We start from the raw sequence: 24527 nt of genomic DNA, 5'->3' as shown, positions 1-24527 counted from the left end.
AGGGCTTATGGTCTTATTTCATTAGGTGTGTTTATGATGTAGGGCTTATGGTCTTATTTCATTAGGTGGGTTTATAATGTAGGGCTTATGGTCTTATTTCATTAGGTATGTTTATGATGTAGGGCTTATGGTCTTATTTCATTAGGTGTGTTTATGATGTAGGGCGTATGGTCTTATTTCATTAGGTGTGTTTATGATGTAGGGCGTATGGTCTTATTTCATTAGGTGTGTTTATGATGTAGGGCTTATGGTCTTATTTCATTAGGTGTGTTTATGATGTAGGGCTTATTGTCTTATTTCATTAGGTGTGTTTATGATGTAGGGCTTATGGTCTTATTTCATTAGGTGTGTTTATGATGTAGGGCTTGTGGTCTTATTTCATTAGGTGTGTTTATGATGTAGGGCTTATGGTCTTATTTCATTAGGTGTGTTTACGATGTAGGGCTTATGGTCTTATTTCTTTAGGTGTGTTTATAATGTGGGGCTTATGGTCTTATTTCATTAGGTGTGTTTATATTGTAGGGCTTATGGTCTTATTTCATTAGGTGTGTTTATAATGTAGGGATTATGGTCTTATTTCATTAGGTGTGTTTATAATGTAGGGTTTATGGTCTTATTTCATTAGGTGTGTTTATAATGTAGGGCTTATGGTCTTATTACATTAGGTGTGTTTATAATGTAGGGCTTATGGTCTTATTTCATTAGGTGTGTTTATGATGTAGGGCTTATGGTCTTATTTCATTAGATGTGTTTATAATGTAGGGCTTATGGTCTTATTTCATTAGGTGTGTTTATAATGTAGGGCTTATGGTCTTTTTTCATTAGGTGTGTTTATGATGTAGGGCTTATGGTCTTATTACATTAGGTGTGTTTATAATGTAGGGCTTATGGTCTTATTTCATTAGGTGTGTTTATGATGTAGGGCTTATGGTCTTATTTCATTAGGTGTGTTTATGGTGTAGGGCTTATGGTCTTATTTCATTAGGTGTGTTTATGATGTAGGGCTTATGGTCTTATTTCATTAGGTGTGTTTATAATGTAGGGCTTATGGTCTTATTACATTAGGTGTGTTTATAATGTAGGGCTTATGGTCTTATTTCATTAGGTGTGTTTATGATGTAGGGCTTATGGTCTTATTTCATTAGGTGTGTTTATGATGTAGGGCTTATGGTCTTATTTCATTAGGTGTGTTTATAATGTAGGGCTTATGGTCTTATTTCATTAGGTGTGTTTATGATGTAGGGCTTATAGTCTTATTTCATTAGGTGTGTTTATGGTGTAGGGCTTATGGTCTTATTTCATTAGGTGTGTTTATGGTGTAGGGCTTATGGTCTTATTTCATTAGGTGTGTTTATGGTGTAGGGCTTATGGTCTTATTTCATTAGGTGTGTTTATGATGTAGGGCTCATGGTCTTATTTCATTAGGTGTGTTTATGATGTAGGGCTTATGGTCTTATTTCATTAGGTGTGTTTATGATGTAGGGCTTATAGTCTTATTTCATTAGGTGTGTTTATGGTGTAGGGCTTATGGTCTTATTTCATTAGGTGTGTTTATGGTCAGGTGTTTATAGCCTGTTTATCTTGCAAAACCTTTTACAGTGATTTTCCATATGCATTTATGAAGTGCCTTTCCCAGTCAAAATATGCTAACTATTTGTACTTGGCTTTTTAATGTGTGTGTAGTTGCAGTGCTTGTGTTTACGTTCTTGTACTTGTCTGTTCTTGTTTTGGTCAGGTCATTGGGTTGCCTGCGTGTTCAGGCATTTGTGCATTGATTTCTTCCATGCTTGGTGTTCCCGTGCCTGTAGCATGGTGTTTCATGTCTTTTAGTATACGTACATGCTGTTCCTTTGGGGAGTGCTGTCTATGTAATGTGGGATTGGAGGGGGATTTGTCTAAATTCAGATTACCGTGCAAAAGTCAAGTAAAGAACTCAAAGCATGAGATGAACGGGAAATTAACAAATCCCTTTGCATGCCAGTGAGTTTGTGAGTATTGAAGAGATTTAGGTCCTTGTTTTGTGTTCTTACGTGGTTAGCATCCCAAATGGCTCACTGTTCCCTATATAGTGTGCTTGACCAGAGCCCTGGTCAAAAGTAGCGCACTATAAAGGGAACATGGTGCCATTTCGGACACAGCCATGACCCAGTGGACATGAAAATAGATGTGGTTCTTGTCTGTCCATATGCATAGACAGTAATAGGATCTATGTGTGTGCTTACGTGCAGGCCTTTGTGTGTGTGTATATGCTGGTGTTGTGTACATGCTGGTGTTGTGTACATGCTGGTGTTGTGTATATGCTGGTGTTGTGTATATGCTAGTGTTGTGTATATGCTGGATTTGTGTATATGCTGGATTTGTGTATATGCTGGTGTTGTGTATGTGCTGGTGTTGTGTATATGCTGGTGTTGTGTATGTGCTGGTGTTGTGTATATGCTGGTGTTGTGTATGTGCTGGTGTTGTGTATATGCTAGTGTTGTGTATATGCTGGTGTTGTGTATATGCTGGTGTTGTGTATATGCTAGTGTTGTGTATATGCTGGTGTTGTGTATGTGCTGGTGTTGTGTATATGCTGGTGTTGTGTATATGCTGGTGTTGTGTATGTGCTGGTGTTGTGTATGTGCTGGTGTTGTGTATATGCTGGTGTTGTGTATATGCTGGTGTTGTGTATATGCTGGTGTTGTGTATGTGTTAGTGTGATGTAAATCCACCTGGCTATGTGCCAGAGGGCTGATCTCTGATCTCTGATCTCTGATCTCTGCAGTGACAGGTGGCCGTTCTGTCCCTGACTTTTCTGACCCTGTCACTTCCTGATGTGTGTGTGTGTCTGGGGGAGGGGGGGGGGGGGGGGGGGGGCAGATGGCGATATTGAGTCGTGTCATTTTACCTTCCAAATACATTGTATGCAGCCGGTAATACATCCTTATCCCTCATGGATCGGTTCGTACCTAAAACGTTTTGCATTCAGGCTGCGTAGGCTTCGATTTCCTCCTTAACTTTAACTTTATTTAATGGCAAAATGCGTACTTTCTTTATGAAACACCATTTTCCACCACCATGCTAGAGTGACTAAATGCTAAATGCTAATGTTGTGTATCAAAATTTAAACAAAATATGCATTCAGGAGTATAATCTATGAGCAGAATTACTGTTTTACTTCAATTAGCCAAAAAAATCACTAGTTTTAAAGCAACTATTTTCCTTAAAGCTGTGCTGCGGCATTTTCCCAAATTCACCCAATTCAAGTTCTAGCCAATTAGCTTCAGCTCCTCGCCATTTGAGTGACAGAATGTCTTTCTCAGCCCCATAGCAAAATGTGTAGAATTGCAGGAAATTAGCTTTAAAACAGCAACAAACAAAAAACTATGCGGCCACCACCTAAGCCCCATTTTGATCCAGAAAACCCCCTGCATTTTACTAACCTCTGCTCTATTGGTTCGTCTAGCCTCAACTACTTTCCTTCTGTAAGACTGGGTTTGAGATCGAAAACTGAAGAGGAATGGAAATAGGCAAATATTCTTAATGTGTGGGTGTGTGTGAAGTGTGTATCTGACTGTGTGTGAAGTGTGTGTGTGTGTGTGTGTGTGTGTGTGTGTGTGTGTGTGTGTGTGTGTGTGTGTGTGTGTGTGTGTGTGTGTGTGTGTGTGTGTGTGTGTGTGTGTGTGTGTGTGTGTGTGTGTGTGTGTGTGTGTGTGTGTGTGTGTGTGTGTTTGTGTGTGCGAGCGAGCGCGTGTTTTTGAGTGTGTTTGATGACTTCTTTGGGCCAGACTGGTTTCTGCTTTCAAACTGCATCCTGTGACAATCCAATTACATTACATTTCCTGTCAGCCCGTGGCCTTGTGTGGTTCACACTGCTCACACCACAGCCCAGAACACACAACTAAACACACACACACATATTTACCCATGAAATATTCATTGGGATGGGCTATTTACACCAGTTAAGTGCCTTACTCCGGTGCACCTTAAGACAGTACTTCACTGAGACTACTCCCAAACCACTACTAACCACTAGGAGAGGAGAGGAGAGGAGAGGAGAGGAGAGGAGAGGAGAGGAGAGGAGAGGAGAGGAGAGGAGAGGAGAGGAGAGGAGAGGAGAGGAGAGGAGAGGAGAGGAGAGGAGAGGAGAGGAGAGGAGAGGAGAGGAGAGGAGAGGAGAGGAAATTAATGGAATGGAAAGTAAAGGAGATGTTAGATACTCTAGAGAGATTATGAAAAAACAAAGATGAAAAGAGGAGAGTGAGAGAGGATAGCTGTAGAGAGAATCAATGTTGGAAAAAGTGGCAATGAAATACATTGGAAGAGGAATTGAGAGGAGAGAGAGATGGAGCGATGGAAAGCAGATAAATGTGGGACGCTGCAGGCTTGAAGTGTTAGATGATATCATGACTGGAGATCAAAGTTCTCTCACCACCGTCAGTCACTCCCTCTGGCTCTCTAATTACAGCTAAAGGAGAGAGGGATGAAAGAGAGGAGGGAGATGAGAGCAATGAAAAGAGAGAACAAGATGTAGAAAGAGAGAGAGATCTACACTGAGTATACAAAACATTAAGAACACCTGCTCTTTCCATGACATAGACTGACCAGGTGAATCCAGGTGAAAGCTATGATCCCTTATGATGTCACTTGTTAAATCCACTCCATTCAGTGTAGATGAAGGGGAGGAGACAGCTTAAAGAAGGATTTTTAAGCCTTGAGACAATTGAGAAATGGATTTTGTATGTGTGCCATTCAGAGAGAGGGTGAATGGGCAAGACAAAAGATTGAAGTGTCTTTGAAGTGGGTATGGTAGTAGATGCCAGGCGCACCAGTTTGTGTCAAGAACTGCAATGCTGCTGGGTTTTTCCATTTCCCATATGCATTGGAGTCAACATGGGCCAGCATCCCTGTTGAACGCTTGTGACACCTTGTAGAGTCCATACCCCGACAAATTGAGGCTGTTCTAAGGGCAAAAGGGGTGCAACTCAATGTTAGGAAGGTGTTCCTAATGTTTTGTACACTCACTGTGGGTATTTAGCCCGGTAAACACTCCCAACAAAAACAGTCTGCTAGGACCTGCCCTTATGCTACCTTATGGTGCCCTCATCACTCCCCTTTATTAACCATGTCCTCGTTATCCATACCCAGCCCCAATCTCAAGATATCAAACATGGTTCAGCCTCTCTCATCCCCACATCTCCCCCATCCCCCTGTCCCAACTCACACACCCCAACAACAATTTCCCTGAATAAATCGATGGACATCTGACCACTGGTTTGGTTCAATGAAGAATTATTATAACAGTAAACTCCCTTTTCCTGTTCTCTCCCACTCTGTCAGTCTGTTTCACTCCATTCAGAAATAACAGGCTTCTACTGTATCTCTGTAATGAATATTGATTTGGCAGTGTGTTTTTCCTCTCCTCTCCCCTTCTCGTTTTGTGTTTTTTTCTACACATGTAGGTTAGGTCTTTGGAGCGATCAGACCAATCTGCTGCCACCCATCTTTAAGGGGGAGGGGTTAACAGTCAGCCAAACAGCGTATGTGCAGGCAGGGGGAGGTTAATGCAGTAGCTGTGTGTGAGTGTGGGAGGGAGAGGGATTGTGACCAATCAGAGAAGCCCCAGGTGCCCCCCCCCCCCCCCCCCCCCCACCCCCCCACCCTTGGTTTGGTCTGCTCCATCTCTCCCTCTTAGTGGTTCCTGCTGCAGTATAAGTCACAGGCTGCGCTGTTCCCTCTGACACATACACCGAGGGAGACACACACACACACACACACGTACGAGCGCAAATCCTCTTACACGTCGCTAGCAGATTAAAGCCTGCACATCTCAAATCATATTCCAAATGTGCCACCTTCCCCTGGGTATCCTCCCTCCTCTTCCTCCTCCTCCTCCGCCTCTTCATCCTCTACCTCCGCAGGACTTCTCCTCTACTTCTGTTGCTGCTTCTTCTTCTTCTTCTTCTTCTTCATCCTCTGGCAGCTGGCCCACTCGCCTCTGCGGCTGAGATGACCACACAGCCTGCCTGAGGGAGAGAGAGAGAGACAGGAGGAGACAGAAAGGAGAGAACGAGGGAGTCATTTAGACCTGAGAGCTACTCTGAAGACAGAAGGGGAAAAGGGAGAGGGTCAGCACGGCCAGGCTCGGAGAAGAGGAGGGGGAAGTGGAGGAGGAGGAAGTCGGGGGGGAGAGAAGAGAACAGCGCTCCGGTGCAGAAAGAGAAAGGGAAAAGAGAGAGAGAGAGAGAGCTGACTGTGTATCGACCATGAAGGCTCTGCTGCTGCTGGTTCTACCCTGGCTCAGCCCAGCCAACTACACTGACAATGTGGGCAACCTGCACATCCTCTACTCTGAGCTGTGAGTACTGTACCACTGTCCCACTCAGCATAGACCTGCTGCATCCATTCACTTCTATAACATCACCCCATCACTCCCCTTCACCAACGGCCCATACAGCCCTGGAGTGTGTGTGTGTGTGTCTGTGTGTCTGTGTGTGAGCGTACATGCGTTGGTGTATGCCTGTGTGTGGGCGCGTTTGGCCCCATGTGTCTGGGTGTTTGTGTTTTAATCTGACTTCAAAGAGAGTGTACGGCGCTATGGCCGATTGTGGGGTTATTGACTTGGGTAATGGCTTTTGTAGCAGTGGCCATTGGTTGCCGTGGCAGCGGGATGCGGTTGACATGACAGATATAGAGGTTTGTGCAGACAAGGTCTGTTTGGATGTTCCAGAGTAGCACTGCAGCATGGCAACACTCTCATCAGGACTGCAGGATGTGTGTGTGTGTGTGTGTTTACTGTATGTGTGTGTGTGTGCGTGCTGTCTATTGATCGGTAAAGGAAATGTGAACCTGTGCATGCCTGTTGCTAAATGCTTTGATTGTCTCTGTATGTGTGCGTTATTGAGTTATTGAGGGTTTTACGTGTGGAGTACATACCTTTCGATACCTGTGTGTGCCCGGTTGATTCCTGCTTCATTCTACCTGTTCACTGTGTGAATATTCATGAGGAGCACTCCAGGCAAAACAAAGAGCAAACACTCGCTATATCCACACAGAGAAACGCAGTCATCGCTACAAACATCCCAGCAACACAACAACACAGACATTCACCGCCGCAACAATGATTCAGAAAGATAGATACACAGATCAAGAGGATAAAGACAAACAACACCCTCTGGGTGATGAAAACACAGAGACCATTCATTCAGTCATAGTTAATATCAAACACTTTGACACCATGGCAACAACCTTCTCATCCAGCCAGCTGTACTCTTCATACCGAGGAGCAGGTGACGATCTCACCTCCTTCGTTCCCTTGGCTCAGATTCTCATCTTTGAAAATAGACACCATCCTCCATGAAGTAGCCTAAACACGTATTGTGTCTGCAATATCTTATTGATATCTTATTGGTGAAACAAATTTCTGTCTGTGTGTTTCTAAGTGTGTCTATATCGGTTTAGTCTTTCTGAGCGGGAATGCCGCTTGCCTATGTGGCCATTCGTTCTCTACGTAGTCATTTTTAGTCTGAGTCTTTCTGGGAATAGTCAATAGTGGTCCTTTGTGCGTGTCTCTGTCAGTGATATTGGCTATATTCAGTAGACTCATTTGAAGCCTGGGGCTCACAGCTCTATAAGCTGGGATCCTGCTATCTTCTCCAGTCCCCTCCAGTCTGACAGAAATGTACCATTATGCTGTATGAATACAAGGAACAATGCAAAGCTTTACAAATCCTCCCGTTCCATTATGAGGATCCTTTATTGCGTCGAGCTTTAGCTCCTGCAGACACTCATATCCCATATTGGACAGCCATGAAACCTAGAGAGATAGGGGGAGGGGAGAGGGGAGGGAGAGAAAGAGAGAGAGAAAGAGAGAGATGGCGGGAGAGAGAGAGAAAGAGAGAGAGTGAAAGAGAGAGAGAGAGAGAGAGAGAGAGAGAGAGAGAGAGAGAGAGAGAGAGAGAGAGAGAGAGAGAGAGAGAGAGAGAGTGAAAGAGAGAGAGAGAGAGAGAGAGAGATATATATGCTAGAGAGAGAAAGAAATGACTAGAGAGTGAGAGAGAGAGAGTGAAAGAGAGAGAGAGAGAAAGCGAAAGAGATGGCGCGAGAGAGAGACAGATGGCTAGAGAGAGATAGAGAGAGAGAAAGAGAGAGAGAGAGAGAGATGGCTAGAGAGAGAGAGATGGCTAGAGAGAGAGAGAGAGAAATGGCTAGAGAGAGAGATGGCTAGAGAGAGAGAGAGAGAGAAATGGCTAGAGAGAGAGATGGAGAGAGAGAGAGAGATAGCTAGAGAGAGAGAGAGAGAGAGAGAGAGAGAGAGAGAGAGAGAGAGAGAGAGAGAGAGAGAGAGAGAGAGAGAGAGATGGCTAGAGAGAGAGAGAGATGGCTAGAGAGAGAGAGAGAAATGGCTAGAGAGAGAGAGATGGCTAGAGAGAGAGAGAGATAGAGAAATGGCTAGAGAGAGAGAGAGATGGCTAGAGAGAGAGAGAGAGAGAGATGGCTAGAGAGAGAGAGAGAGAAAGAGAGAGAGAGAGATGGCTAGAGAGAGAGAGAGATGGCTAGAGAGAGAGAGAGAGAGAAATGGCTAGAGAGAGAGAGATGGAGAGAGAGAGAGATAGCTAGAGAGAGAGAGAGAGAGATGGCTAGAGAGAGAGAGAGATGGCTAGAGAGAGAGAGAGAGTAATGGCTAGAGAGAGAGAGAGATGGAGAGAGAGAGAGATAGCTGGAGAGAGAGAGATGGCTAGAGAGAGAGAGAGAGATGGCTAGAGAGAGAGAGAGAGAGAGAAATGGCTAGGGAGAGAGAGAGAGAAAAATGGCTAGAGAGAGAGAGAGATGGCTAGAGAGAGAGAGAGAGAAATGGCTAGAGAGAGAGAGATGGCTAGAGAAAGAGAGAGAGATGGCTAGAGAAAGAGAGAGAGATGGCTAGAGAGAGAGAGAGAGAGAACAGGTGGGGGGAAGATAGCTCTAAAAAACAGGAGAGGAGGAGAGAAGGGAAAGTCGAGAGGGGAGAGGGAGAGGAGAGGACAGTAAAGCAGGAGAGGAGAATGGAAACAGAAAGCAGGGAATAGAAGAAGAAGGGCAGAGGAGAGGAGAGAGAGCAGGGGAAATAAGAGGAGACAGGAGGGGATAAGGTCACTTCCATCTGTCCGTCCATGCGTATGGCTGCCTTAGCAATGGGAGACTGAGGGGCTCATTGGGAGAACGCTCAGTATGTGGGTCATTGCAATTAATGATTGTTTGTAAATAGCATGAGTGCTTTCTCTCCTCTCCTCGTGTGTGTGTTTCTGTGAGTGTGTTTGCGTGTGTGTTTCTGTGTGTCTGTGCGCAGTGCTGTCTCTGTGACGGGGCTTTTGCTGATTGTGGCATGATAGAGCGGGACAACAGGAGTGGACATGGTGTTTTTCTGGCTGGCTGGAGAGCAGTGGCACACCATTCATCTTTATCCAGTGCCCTGACAGCCAGGAGCAGCCTGCAGCACTCCTCCCTCTGTCTGACCATCATCTCATCTCTCTCACCTGCTTATACTCTCTTCTCCTCTCACTACGCTTTTCTCTGTGTCTCAGTTGTCGTGCTGCATTTCCCTGTTTCCCACAAAAGGGATTTCATTCTATGAGAGAAATCATGTCATAATATATTGTAAAATCAAATTATATTGTATTTGTCTCATGCGCCGTATAGCACAGGCGCTCTTTCCCAATGATGCAGAGTTAAAAATACAAACTTTTAAATGTGTGTGTTATGTGTGTGTGTGTGCGTATGCGTATGTGTGAGATTGTCAGCGTAAGTGTGTGTGAGTGTGTGGGTAGATTCCTGTGAGTGTGCATAAATGTTATCTTGCACACTCACACACACACATAGTATACACAGCACAAGCAGGAGAGCGAGAAAGAGAGAGAGAGAGAGAGAGAGAGAGAGAGAGAGAGAGAGAGAGAGAGAGAGAGAGAGAGAGAGAGAGAGAGAGAGAGAGAGAGAGAGAGAGAGAGAGAGATGTCATTGCTCTGTAATGAAATCTGGAATAGATTTCATTACATTTAATTTCAATACCCCCTTATCCTCCTTCATCAACAACCGGCGCAGCACTGGCATACACACAAGAGCACCTATGTCATTTATCCCCATGTGTCCCTGTACATGCAGTACACACACACACACACACACACACACACAGAGAAAATACATAAACACTGCATCCACTTACCACCCCTTTTGCAAACATACACATAATCCACTCTCTTTTTCCTTGACACACACACACGCTGCCATGCACACATGCTGCCACGCACACACGCTGCCACGCACACAAGCTACCACGCACACACGCTGCCAGGCACACACGCTGCCACACACACAGATGTCTCACCTCTCACCCAGCACACACGCCCTCTACTCCCCTGATAATCACAGTGCAGTGCTATAGAACGTTAATGATTAATCTGCGTTCATTTCTGGGGCCTGGGCTGACTTGTCTTAAACGCTATGATTAGCTTAGCTTCCGTCCTTTCAGCCTGAATCTCCAAAGCTCGACGTAGAGAGCTGTGGCGTTCCAGACGCTTTCCGCATGGACACATCCTAATGGGATCAGCCCGCCGCCCGGCCACAGAGCAAGGGACCCCAAACAAGTGTAAAGGACACACTTTAAGAGAGATAGAGTGTACTGTATATACACACGCACACATGCACACAGAGGCACACACACATACATGCATACACACACCACAGGCACACATTATCACAAGGCCCATGTGCACAAAAAAACACACACAAAAGCAGTGATTAATTATTTACATAATAATTTATTCATGAGAGGAAGAGAGCAGAGGGTAGTCTTTGTGACTTTGAGAGTCTTCTCCTCTAACTAATTTCACTGTATTCATGCAGACATGTTGAGCAAGGCCCGCGGGTCACTAGCTTGGAGGACATGGGGGACGTGATGGAGATTGTGAGGTTCGAGAGATGCAGTTTGTATGCAAGTCAGCACTTTCAAGTTTCAAGTTTTAATGTCACGTGCCCAAGTACAGTGAAATGCCTTTCTTGCCAGCTCTAAACTCAACAATGCAGTAATCAATATCAATGTAGAACTAAAAATAACATAAGGTAGAACAATAACACACAAGATATAAGAAATAAGAAGAACACGAGAAAGTAAGAAGCTATATAGAGGGTCAGTTCCAATATCATATTTACAATGTGCAGAGCTACTGGAGTGATAAAGGCAGATATGTATAGGGGTAAAAACATGCATGAGAGCACCAGCTGTTCCGGATGACTGTTTGATCACGCTCTCCGCAGCCGATGTGAATAAGACCTTGAAACAGGTCAACATTCACAAGGCCGCCAGGCCAGACGGATTACCAGGATGTGTACTGCGAGCATGCACTGAACAACTGGCAAGTGTCTTCACTGACATTTTCAACCTCTCCCTGTCCGAGTCTGTAATACCAACATGTTTTAAGCAGACCACCATAGTCCCTGTGCCCAAGAACACAAAGGTAACCTGCCTAAATGACTATCGACCCGTAGTACTCACGTCTGTTGCCATGAAGTGCTTTGAATGGCTGGTAATGGCTCACATCAACACCATTATCCCAGAAACACTAGACCCACTCAAATTTGCATACCGCCCCAACAGATCCACAGATGATGTAATCTCTATTGCACTCCACACTGCTCTTTCCCACCTGGACAAAAGGAACACCTATGTGAGAATTCTATTCATTGACAGCTCAGCGTTCAAAACCATAGTGCCCTCAAAGCTCATCACTAAGCTAAGGATTCTGGGACTAAACACCTCCCTCTGCAACTGGTTCCTGGACTTCCTGACGGGCCGACCCCAGGTGGTAAGGGTAGGTAACAACACATCCACCACGCTGATCCTCAACACAGGGGCCCCTCGGGGGTGCGTGCTCAGTCCCCTCCTGTACTCCCTGTTCACTCATGACTACACGGCCAGGCACGACTCCAAAAGGTTCTACAGCTGCACCATCAAGAGCCTCCTGACTGGTTGCATCACTGCCTGGTATGCCAACTGCTCGGCCTCCGACCGCAGGCACTACAGAGTGTAGTGCATACGGCCCAGTACATCACTGGGGCCAAGTTTCCTGCCATCCAAGACCTCTATACCAGGCAGTGTCAGAGGAAGGCCCTAAAAATTGTCACAGACTCCAGCCACCCTAGTCATAGACTGTTCTCTCTGGTACCGCACGGCAAGCAGAACCAGAGCGCCAAGTCTAGGTCCAGGAGGCTTCTAAAAAGCTTCTACCCCCAAGCCATAAGACTCCTGAACATCGAGACAAATGGCTACCAAGATTATTTACACAGCCCCTCCCCCTTTTACGTTGCTGCTATTCTCTGTTATTATCTATGCTTAGTCACTTTAATAACTCTACCTACATGTACATATTACCTCAATTACCTCGACTAACCGGTTCCCCTGCACATTGATTCTGTACCAGTACCCCCTGTATATATAGGCTCGCTATTGTTCTGGATGGCACGGAGCTCTACCCCAGTGATGTACTGGGCTGTCTGCAACATCCTCTGTAGGGTTATGCGATCGAGGGCGGTGCTGTTGCTATACCAAACGGTGATGCAGCCAGTCAAAGTGCTCTCAGTAGTGCAGCTGTAGAACGTTTTGAAGATTTCAGGGCCCATGACAAACCTTTTCAACCTCCTGAGGGAGAAGAGAGCCTGTTGCGCTTTCTTCACAACTGTGTGTGTGTGTGGACCATTTTAAATTCTTAGTGACCCCGAGGAACTTGAAGCTCCACTGCAGCCTATCGATGTGGATGGGGGTCTGCTCGCCACCCTCCGTTTCCTGTAATCCACAATCAGCTCCTTGGTCATACTGACGTTGAGGGAGATGTTGTTGTCCCAGCACCACACCGCCTCCTTGCAGGCTGTCTCATCGTCGCAGGTGATCAGGCCTACCAACTTCGTGTCGTCAGCAAACTTGATGATGGTGTTGGAGTCATTCGTGGCCATGCAGTCGTGTGTGAACAGGGAGCACAGGAGGGGAAAAAGCCCACACCGCTGTGGGGCCCCCGTGTTAAGGGTGAGCGTGGCGCGGAGGTGTTGCTGCCTACCCTTACTACCTGGGGTTCGTCCGTCAAGGAGTCCAGGATCCAGTTGCAGAGAGAGGTGTTCAGCCCCAGGGTGCTAAGCTTGGTAAAAAGCTTGGAGAAGACAATGGTGTTGAGCTGAACACTGAGCTGTAGTGATTGAACAGCATTCTCACATAGGTATTCCTCTTATCTTGGTAGGTGAGGGCAGTGTGGAGCGGATCTGTTTATCGATCTGTTGTGGCGATATGCAAATCAGAGTGGGTCTATGGTGTCTGGGATGATGGAGTTGATGTGTGCCATAACCAGCCTTTCAAAGCACTCCATGATTACAGATGTGAGTGCTACTGGGAGGTAGTCATAGTGGCATGAAGCCTTAGAGTTCTTGAGAACAGGAATAATGGTGGTCATCTTAAAACATGTGGGGATTACAGACTGGGACAAGGAGAGGTTTTAATCAATATATTGTGTTCATTGGGTGGGTATGCATTTTGCAGAACATGTGTTTGTTTGTACATGTATACTATACTGTAGTACTGTGGTATTTTACTGACTAGCCGTATCGTAAAATAATGACACATAATGAAGAATAACAAGGCATTCATACCATCCTGTTGAATAGGCCTTTGGTCTGCCTGTATCAGTGTGCCTTTGGTCTGCCTGTATCAGTGTGCCTTTGGTCTGCCTGTATCAGTGTGCCTTTGGTCTGCCTGTATCAGCGTGCCTTTGGTCTGCCTGTATCAGTATGTCTGTTGAGCTGCAGCCTGTTCTACAAGGTGGATATATCCCCTCTGCTGAATTTCTCATCACCACGGGACGTTCCATATGAGTGGCCAGACCAGAGACACTGGAGTGCAGCTATCTCAGAGACAGGGACAGAGGGAGAGACAGAGAGAGAGAGGAGAGAAGAGCAGAGGAGAGGAAAGCAGAATCTAGTCTAATCTGTCATGTCAGTGATTTGATGCCCTGGCTGCCTCTTGCCACGCCCCTAGCTGAGCTGGTGTCACGTCACCCAGCACCACCGTGATACGTACAGCCAGGTCACCCCTGATACAAGTCAGTATTCAACATCCATCCATGCCTGAGGACGTCGGGAGATGACATGGAAACCGGCCACTAGGGGTAACAATGAGCGTTGTTACCTTCAGGTACGTTTCGGTTTTGTGAGGGTTTTGTAGAAGGGAAGATTGGTGTAAGCATCTGGTGTCAAAGGATGCATGTTGAAATCCAGCAATAGAAAGTTGTTTTTGAGATTTTTGTTTAAAGCCTATCCCAAATCTTATAATTTACCATGACCATTCGGAGTTAATGCCTAAACTTAACCCTGACCTTAAGAAATTGCCGTTAATGCCTAAACTTAATCTTAAACACTTCCAAATTTGACGTTTGGAACAACTTCGAAATGTGTTTTATGAAAACATGGATGAGACTGTGAGAGCTTGTTGCAGCACGTTGTGTGTACCGGGAAACAAACAGGGATACCACCAGGGACTAGGGACCAGTGCCCAGCGTAACTACGGCATGGCGCTGCAGGGATAGTTGCCTTGTTTGGACAGGCTGACCAACCTTGGACAGGCTGGTGTAGGCATGGGTCCGACAGCAAAACGCCCCCCCCCCCCCCCCCCCCCCCCTCCCCCACCCGCTCTCAGACCATGTGACCATGTGAGAAATGAGACCATAGAGAGGAGAGGCGCATAGAGAATTATGGGATACCAGCAGAAAGAGCACACAGGACCCATGGGATGCACTTAACAGAGGGTTATATAGGAGTGTTGTTGTATACCCAGGATAATAATGTACACACACACACGGAAACACAGTATTGCAAATACTGACAAAATGCCAGATATGTGAAATGTTTTGCATGCTAGGCTACTCTGGCACTGGGTTAGTAGCATGCGAGGGAAAAGAAGGCCAACCACAAACAAAATACAACATAAATTGAAGTTAATAGGAGATTACAATCTATTATTCATATATACTGGACTAGCACATACATACTGCATAACTCCAGTACATATAACTATACACCCACACACACAGGCCTCTAATGTCACAGTGAATAGAACAGATCTATAATTCACCTACAAGTCATCTGGAGCCTTAGGCTGTCCATGACTTTTAACATTGAAGGTTCTTACGCTCACGTTCAAACACGCATGCGAAGTGCTCACACATACACACACGTATAACAACCTCCACAACCTCCACAACCTCCACATACCTCCACATACCTCCACAACCTCCACATACCTCCACAACCTCCACATACCTCCACAACCTCCACATACCTCCACAACCTCCACATACCTCCCCTTATAGCTAATTGTGTTTTTTTCCCCAACACATCAATTAACACAGACATAGGTGCTGGAAAGAATGATACATGCACAACTCCCACTGCAGTCATTCTTAGCTGCCATGGTTTTTGCCTTATATGCTTACACTGACTGAAGCACTGACGATTGCTGGAATTTGCATGAAATACAACGTTTGGTGTGCACATTGCACTATTGAGATAGGCTTCTTCAGCAAAGCCTTTTTATGTCGTGGAGCTGCCGGGATTGTAGCGATCTCAGAGCCAGCTACGCTCCCAAACCCAGGAGGAGAGAATATATCTGACAGAGAGAGAGAGAGAGTTACAGAGGTGGAGGGAGAGAGAGTAGGATAGAGCATAAAGGATGGAGGGAGAGAGTACAAAATTGAGAACAGGGTGGAGGAATAGGAGACAAGGGAGAGAGGTGTACAGAGGACAGAGAGAAAGACTCTCGGGTTGGTTGAAACGCGACACTCATGCAATGACTGCTGCATCAACGTCCTTCCTGGCTGATCATGTCAGGTCATGGCTTTGGCTGAGGATGGGACTCTGATATTGATTGGAGAAAAGGCCTGATTCAGAGCTCAGGAAGTTGGAGGAAGATGAACTCATTGACTCAGGGCTGGGAGGGTTTTCTTTTAGATCATAAATACAGGTGATCCAATCCTGCCAAACCAGACTTACAGTAGCCGTATTTTGTGTGTGGGGGGGTGTCTGTGACATGGGCCCCGGACGTGTTCGTCTCGGGAACTGAAGTGCTTTGTTGTTGAGTCACACCCTATAGCTGAGAAAAAGCAACACGATCCAACCAACACACCAGCACGCCTACTAATTCAAGTTCTTTCAGTTCGTCAGTCATTCTCTCCCCCCTTCCCACCCACCCTCCCTCCCTACGTATATGGTCTTCTCAAAATAAAGCAAGGTTTCATAATAGATAAATTGATCTAATTAAGGAGCTAGTGAACACAGATGTTCTCCCTTTTTTCTCCAGGCCTTTGTCAATATGGATTTAATTAATTAACAATTTCCCTCCCCATGTCATGCCTCAGTGGACTGCGAGCCCGTGAGTGAGTTTGTGTATGTGTGTGTGCGTACATCAGTGGAGGCTGCTGAGGGGAGGACGGCTCATAATAATGGCTGGAACGGAGCCCTTGGAATGGCATCAAACCCATGTAAACCATGTGTTTGATGTATTTGATACCATTCCACTAATTCCACTCCAGCCATTACCATGAGCCGTCCTCCCCAATTAAGGTGCCACCAACCTCCTGTGGCGTATGTGTGCATGTGGAGAGGAGAGGCTGAGGCAAAGAAAGGAAGAGCTGCGTTTTATTTAATCAAACAGTTTAAACCCATTGGGCAAAACTTGGTTCAATCTACATTGTTTCCATACCATTTCAAAACGAATGTGGAAAACTGATTGGATTTGAAAAGTCAGCAATTTAAGGGAATTTTGTATTTTTTCACCCAACTTTTAACCTAAATCCAATGACATGGTGAAATGTTTTGTTGATTTCACTTTGAATTCACGTTAGTTGACAACTTATCCAAAATTAAATCAAAACTAGACATTGAAATGACGTCTGTACCCAGTGGGTTGTGAGTGTTCCTCTGTGACGTATCTTAGCGAAAAGCTCTGTCTGACAGGCAGACAGTTTGCTGTCAAGAGTTTTACTTTTGGAGCAGACATCAAGAGGAGCTCAGAGGGATACGTTTTTATTAGACAGAGAGCAAGAAGGAGAAGAAGAAGGTTTTTTCTCCTCTTCTTTTTATAAGATTAGTGAGATTTAGAGTTTCTTAATCCAGAGGCTTTTTCGCCAAAGCAAGGAGCTTCAGTTTGACCTTGTAACAAAGCACAGATAGAGATAAGGAAGATGATACTCCTCGGTTTAGACGATAGGGTGATTAAAAACGCTCAGGAATGATGGGATATCATACTTCCCAGAATGCTTTACTGTCATTTGTATTCACAATATAGGCCTACTGTTGGGAGGTATTGTCTGTCCCAAACGACGCTCTCTTTCACATACAAATGTCCCGTCTTTCACAGTGCCAAAGAAAAGCTTCTTCCTCCAGGCCTGAAGCAGAACAGAATCATATTTTCCTTTTCTCTCAGCCTGTTATGTCAGAAGTTATATTTCCCAATACGTCTTAAGAACTGAGCTGTCATGGAGTGAGCTGGGAAAGGATTGCAGTACTCCAACAGTCCGGATTAACACTGCTGGCTTCTCTACCCCCAGTAGGGGGGAAGGGCCTGGCCGGGGACTGGGTTGGTTCATGACTCTCGGTAGCCATCACACACCACAGAGAGGATGCTATACACCAGGGGTGGGCAATTCCAGTCCTCGAGGGCCTGATTGGTGTCACAGTTTTTCCTCAGCCCCAGCTAACACACCTGACTCCAATAATCACCTAATCATGATCTCCAGTTTAGAATGAAATTAGATTAATCAGCTGTGTTTGCTAGGGATGGAGAAAAAGTGTGACACCAATCAGGCCCCCGAGGACTGGAGTTGCCCACCCCTGTTAAACACCAACTTCAGCTTCCATCAGGGTTCAGGTCACAACACTGGACCATCCCTGAAAGACACTCTGGGTAGTCAAGGCCATTCACATGCATGCACACATATACACACACACTACACACACACATACACAAACAAATACGCAAACACATACACACACAAATACACAGGAACCCTGTGTCCGCACCAGACTGACTGATCTAGCTCATATTTTGATAATGGTCTGTGGTTACTTGTGCTATCTGTGTATTCTGTGCTGATAAAATTATTGTCTGCTGCAGTCAGTCGAGAGAGGGAGAGCGTAGCGTATTTGGGTTAGGGAGGATAATCCACTCACCCCTAAAGAGGATTGGAGAATCTCACAGGCTTTGATGAGTTGTGAGCTGGTGTTTATTTCACATCACAAGAAGAAGACTGTTTTGGTCACAGCCAGCCAGGGCGCATCCTCCCCTCTCTCCTCCGCCGCCCCTCCCACGGAATGCTGGGTAATTATTATTGTGCCAGAGAAGGTGTTTCTTAGCTATCTCTATCCAGATCACAGGGTTAATGGAGATTATGTGATTACTGAAGCGTCTCTCTGTGTCTGTCTGTGACTGTGGAGAACTAGGCATGGTGTAGTGCTGCTGAGGCAGGCAGCTAGCTCTAATGAGCCAGCACTAAGCTGAGCCATGATCCCCCGCAACACAAATCACACACTGACACACAGGCGAGGGAAGAGAGGGGCAGAAACACCATTTACACAACAGTACAGGAGGAGGTTTTGTTTGTGTATTAGATAGGAGGGCAGACAAAGAAAAATAGTAATTCGTTCGGAAGAAAATTATCCAACATTTGTTTGTCTTCGCTCATTGGTTCCTCTCTCCAGGGTCCCCAGCTTCAGGACCACCCTGTCCCTCTGCGACTTGGGGACTGTTGTCTGGGTTCCCTGCTCTGGCCTCAGACTGGAGAGATTGTGGCCTTAATGCCTCCAGACAGCCTTTAATGTCCTAAGCAGCAGTGGAGATATGCCTAAGTGGCTGAAGCAACCCTGTGCCTCTGATCGCCAGAAGGAAGGGGATTTGAATTAAGGGTATCAAAGTCCTTAACAAGTCACACACGAGACAATGACTAGGGTGTTGTCTCTGAGAGAAAAAACATAGTGTACCGTGAGCTTCTGCTCGCATAGATAATGCATTCTTCAAACCACCTGGGATGCACTGGTCACACACCTTGTGTGAACGTATTACTTGGATCATATTTGGATGTACAGACTGATGGTACAGACTCTACAGCTTCTTTCATACCCTTCGTGATTTCTTGGTCAAAGCAGGCGGAGGTTTGTGTGCAAAGTATACGGTTATTGTACATGAGAGTAGTTTCTGAATGTGGCAATGTTAAGTGTCTCTGTCCCTCTCTCTCCATCTCTTCTATAACAAGCATCCATGTTGTTGTCATTCCGCTAGGGACTTGTTTTCAGCGTATTACGTCTCCAGTCAATAACCGGTACAGAGTGTGTGTGTTTATCCTGTGTTCCCATTAAAACTAGCAAGTAAATAAATAATTAAACCAATTTGTGTAGTACTGAATCATAAGTAAGGCTCGGGTTTTTGCAGATGCAAGGAGGTTACGACTGTTCAGAATGATATAAGTTTTTATTTGAACCTTTATTTAGTCATTTAAGAACAAATTCTTATTTACAATGACGGTCTACCGGGGAACAGTGGGTTAACTGCTTTGTTCAGCGGCAATATGACAGATTTTTATCTTGTCAGCTCAGGGATTCAATCCAGCAACCTTTTGGTTACTGGCCCAACACTCTAACCACTAGGCTACCTGCCGCCGTTGATAGTGTATGTATGTGATAGGTAAAGACCTTTTAGAGCTTAATTCGGGAAATGGTAACTCTTTAAAGAAACGCTCTCGTTGTGCCCCAGATGCTAATGAGTTAATTGTTACATGATTAATTTAATCGGGTAACAATGAAACATAGTTAGTAAATTGAATAAATAACAATCTTCAGATGAATGTTAAAGTCAAGTCACGACACTACCTACCTACCTACCTACAGGTTTTCAAAAATGTGCTCTTTTAGTATTTCTCCAGTAAGTTTCCTGAAGGAGAAAGCCTCCACTTCTGTCAAAAATAATAAAACAAAAACACTATAGTAAATACTAAAGTAATATTTATACTATAGTATTTTGTCATGTGGGTTGTTAATCACTCTCTGAACACCTCCGTTAACTTAGGTTTTCATTTTTCCACTGCCGTGGGAATGTTTTCTCAGGATTTAATTCCATACGGTCAGCTTCTCCAAAGGTATTGTACTGCAGGGTTGCCATCTGTAGGTGTATTCCAGTGTCTGCGGTGTGTGTGTGAGCGTGCGTGCATACATATGTGTGCTTGTGCACGTTGTAAAGTTCCTAATGTCCTGAAGTAATTAATTTAGCCCCACTTGAAGCATGTAACGTGCTGGTGTAACAGCAGTCTTTTATGACTGATGTACATGCAGCTTTAATTACACAAATTGATGTCGAGTGACACGTGGAAGGATGATGCCCCTCTCCACTGAAGCAGGGCTCAGCATTGTGGACTGAAATATTCTTCTTCTATCCAACCACTTCCAACCACCCTTGCTTAAGTGGTATATTGCTGACTCAACACTCTTGATAGGATTCAATATGTTAGCTCTGAATTAGGGTCAGTTTCCAGTAGATAGAAAGAGACCGCCACGCACATACAGTACATGCACAAACACACGTGCAAGCATGCACGTGCACACACACACCTCCCTCCATCGGACAGGCTTGTGGAACACAGGTGGAAGTTAGTAACAGCAAGCGTCCCAGCATAGCCAAGCTCTGACTGGGCCACAAATCATGATCAATGGGCCTCTGCTTGGCTCCACTGTCTGAAACGTCACCATGCCAAACTGAACCGACTGCTCCCCAAATTCTGCCTGTTAGTCTAGTGTTAGAGCTGACTGGTGGAGCCAGTCAAGCCCTATGGCTGGAAGTGAGATATAGAGGCCAGTTCAGGATGAAATGTCTCTGTCTGTGATGTATGGACACAGGGCATGACCTGCTCAGACAGACCTCGATTGAGACAAAACACTGCTTCAGACTGGTTTGCTGTGTATGTCTGAGTGTGTTAGTAGAAGCTCTAACTGGGTCTGGTATGATCCAGCCCATAAAAAGACAGTTAATGAATGTTTGTTATTTTAGCTCTACAGAGAGGCAGAGACAGGACAATGTTGTTTCAGCTTCCGTTATTGGCACTTCAACCAAAAGCCTTTGTTATGGGAAAGAGAGGAAAACCCAGAGACAGCTATTTGCAAACACACTCTCCGACATGCTCCGTTTGTGAGGATTTCAATTGTAGGGTTGTGCGTGTGTATGTGCACGTTGGTGTTTGTGCCTTTCGAGTGTTCTGTTTGTGTTGCAGAGCGAGTGTAGGGACGTGAAAGACGTCAACAATACTGGGAATTTGAGAATGCGATTAGTTTCATGAGGGAGAATTTGACATTGAGACCTCTGTGGTGTTTAATATTCCTCTTGTCTCCTGGGTTACCTGCTCTCTATAACCACTGGAACGTTTATTTGTTCACATTTGTATTCAATCATCTGTCAGCCGATCTTCTCCACAGTGACTCAAAGAGCAGCACAATACATAAACTGGGTGCTTCGAGCCCTGAATGCTGATTCACTGAAAGCTATATCAGACCATATACCACGGGTATAACAAAACATATATTTTTACTCTTCTAATTACGTTGGTAACCAGTTTATAATAGCAATAAAGCACCTCTGGGGATTGTGGTATATGGCCAATATACCACGGCGAAGGGCTGTATCCAGGCACTCCTCGTTGCATCCTGGCTAAGAATAGCCCTTAGCCGTGGTATATTGGCCATATACCACACCCCCTTGGTTCTTATTGCTTAATTATACACTGACTGATCAAATAAGACAGAAAGGGTGATCGATTCAGTTTTTATTTCAGAAGAACAACCATAAAAAATACAAATACAAATACAATGATCAGTTGTCTACGTAAGAAAATATACTATTATACACTAGCAGGTTGTGTATTGGGTGTGTGATGTTGCTTGAGGAGGAATCACTTGTCAAGATGATGACATCAGTCATGAGGTCAAATAGATGTCCCCTCTGGGCAGCTTGGATCAGGAAGTAGAGGTGAGGAGATGGATGCATCCAGGGGGTGATGGGTCAGAGGTCACATCATATTAACTACTGCTCCTGAGATGGTGGTGACCTTTAACCTTAATCTCTCTGGTTTAATCCCTGTCCATATCCTCTCTACCTGGACTGGACAATGCTGTCACTACTGAGCCACTGTCGATTCAAGAGGATTCAGGACTGTTGACTGATAGTCTATTCTGTTCCGTGATTCAGTGGCTGTCGTGTGTTCACCGCATCATATATTCATGACACATCCTGTAATTGGTGATGAGTCACTGAGAGCGTAATAATAGTTCCATCCATCACAGGGTACATTATACAACGTCTCTGTTGCAGTATCCCATTTTAACCTCTTTTTAGGTTTTCTTGGTGGGTTGCATTTGTTGTTGTTGTTGATGCGTGACCTCTCCCAGCTGGGTCTATAGTGTGTGTCTCTGACAGGCTGTCCTTGTCTCCCTGTGTGTATTTGAAGGTGTAAAGGGGCGTCTCACTATGGCCTGTCTGCCGACAGGAAGCGGCGTTCCCAGGAGGGGGACTGCACTGACAGCACGTCAGAACTCACTGTGGCCACCCTGCCCGGCGATGGCCCCACCTCCTCCGCGGTCGCCCTCCTATCAGACGAGCCCGGCCTCGTCAACCCTGCCTTCGACCCCAGCATGGAGGACAACAGCCAATCAGGAAGCACCACAAGCCTGGCAGCCCGCAGCAGTTCCAAGAAGAGTGAGTGTGTGTGTGCGTACAGTTATGGGTAGTGCTGCACCTAGTAACCTTTCTCTGATCTATAAAGCACTGTGTGTGTGTGTGTGTGTGTGTGTGTGTGTGTGTGTGTGTGTGTGTGTGTTTGTGTGTGTGTTTGTGTGTGTGTGTGTGTGTTTGTGTGTGTGTTTGTGTGTGTGTTTGTGTGTGTGTTTGTGTGTGTGTGTGTGTGTGTGTGTGTGTGTGTGTGTGTGTGTGTGTGTGTGTGTGTGTGTGTGTGCGTGTGCGTGTGCGTGTGCGTGTGCGTGTGCGTGTGTGTGTGCGCATCGCACTGTTTGTCACTGTGACTGATTGAAAATCAATAGAAAGCAGGGAGCCAGTGGAGGTTTTCTAGTCACAGTTTCATAGTCCCTCACTTACATAGATACCACCAGTAAACACTATTCAAACATGTATTTTACCCCCTCATACCCACACACCAGATGTACACTACCGTTCAAAAGTTTGGGGTCACTTAGAAATGTCCTTGTTTTTAAAAGAAAAGCACATTTGTTGCCCATTATTTTTATGGAATATCTACATAGGTGTACAGAGGCCCTTTATCAGCAACCATCACTCCTGTGTTCCAATGGCACATTGTGTTAGCTAATCCAAGTTTATACATTTAAAAGGATAATTGATCATTAGACAACCCTTTTGCAATTATGTTAGCACAGCTGAAAACTGTTGTCTTGATTAAAGAAGCAATAAAACTGGCCTTCTTTAGACTAGTCGAGTATCTGGAGCATCAACATTTGTGTGTTCGATTACAGACTCAAAATGGCCAGAAACAAAGAACTTTCTTCTGAAACTCATCAGTCTATTCTTGCTTCTTAGAAATGAAGGCTATTCCATGTGAGAAATTGCCAAGAAACTGAAGATCTCGTACAACCCTGTGCACTACTCCCTTCACAGAACAGCGCAAACTGGCTCGAACCAGAATAGAAAGAGGAGTGGGAAGCCCCGGTGCACAACTGAGCAAGAGGACAAGTACATTAGAGTGTCTAGTTTAAGTGTCTAGTTTAAGTCCTCAACTGGCAGCTTCATTAAATAGTACCCGCAAAATACCAGTCTCAATGTCAACAGTGAAGAGGCGACTCCGGGATGCTGGCATTCTAAGCAGAGTTGCAAAGAAAAAGCCATATCTCAGACTGGCCAATAAAATGAAAAGATTAAGATGGGCAAAATAACACAGATACTGGACAGAGGAACTCTGCCTAGAAGGCCAGCCTCACGGAGTCGCCTCTTCATTTTTGACATTGAGACTGGTGTTTGCGGGTACTATTTAATGAAGCTGGCCATTTTGAGCCTGTAATCGATCCCACAAATGCTGTTGCTCCAGATACTCAACTAGTCTAAAGAAGGCCAGTTTTATTGCTTCTTTAATCAGAACTACAGTTTTCAGCTGTGCTAACATAATTGCAAAAGCGTTTTCTAATGATCACTTATCCTTTTAAAATGATAAACCTAGATTAGCTAACACAACGTGCCATTGGAACACAGGAGTGATGGTTGCTGATAATGGTCCTCTGTACGTCTATGTAGATATTCTATTTAAAAAATCAGCCATATCCAGCTACAATAGTCATTTACAACATTAACAATGTCTACACTGTATTTCGGATCAATTTGATGTTATTTTAATGGACAACAAAAAAATAGCTTTTCTTTCAAAATCAAGGACATTTCTAAGTGACCCCAAACTTTTGAGCTGTAGTGTACATCCCATAACCCACGC

At 45.1% G+C, this 24527-nt stretch overlaps 1 protein-coding gene across 2 annotated transcripts in view; it reads left to right on the top strand.

The window, feature by feature from the left end:
• The window catches only part of lnx1 (ligand of numb-protein X 1), a 58586-nt gene that overhangs the window by 3504 nt on the left and 30555 nt on the right, over window positions 1-24527 (top strand). The window contains exons 1-2 of one of the 2 annotated variants that reach the window (XM_055923005.1): window positions 5682-6337; window positions 22527-22774. In XM_055923005.1, coding sequence (XP_055778980.1) covers window positions 6246-6337; window positions 22527-22774 — 340 coding nt within the window. In that variant the 5' untranslated portion in view covers window positions 5682-6245. Of the gene's footprint in view, window positions 1-5681; window positions 6338-22526; window positions 22775-24527 lie in introns of those variants that run through there. The other variant, XM_055923004.1, reaches the window with a different exon arrangement.

The sequence above is a fragment of the Salvelinus fontinalis genome, chromosome 5 (genome assembly GCF_029448725.1).
Source record: "Salvelinus fontinalis isolate EN_2023a chromosome 5, ASM2944872v1, whole genome shotgun sequence".
Classification (NCBI taxonomy): domain Eukaryota; kingdom Metazoa; phylum Chordata; class Actinopteri; order Salmoniformes; family Salmonidae; genus Salvelinus; species Salvelinus fontinalis.
This window is presented reverse-complemented; position numbering and strand designations above follow the sequence as displayed.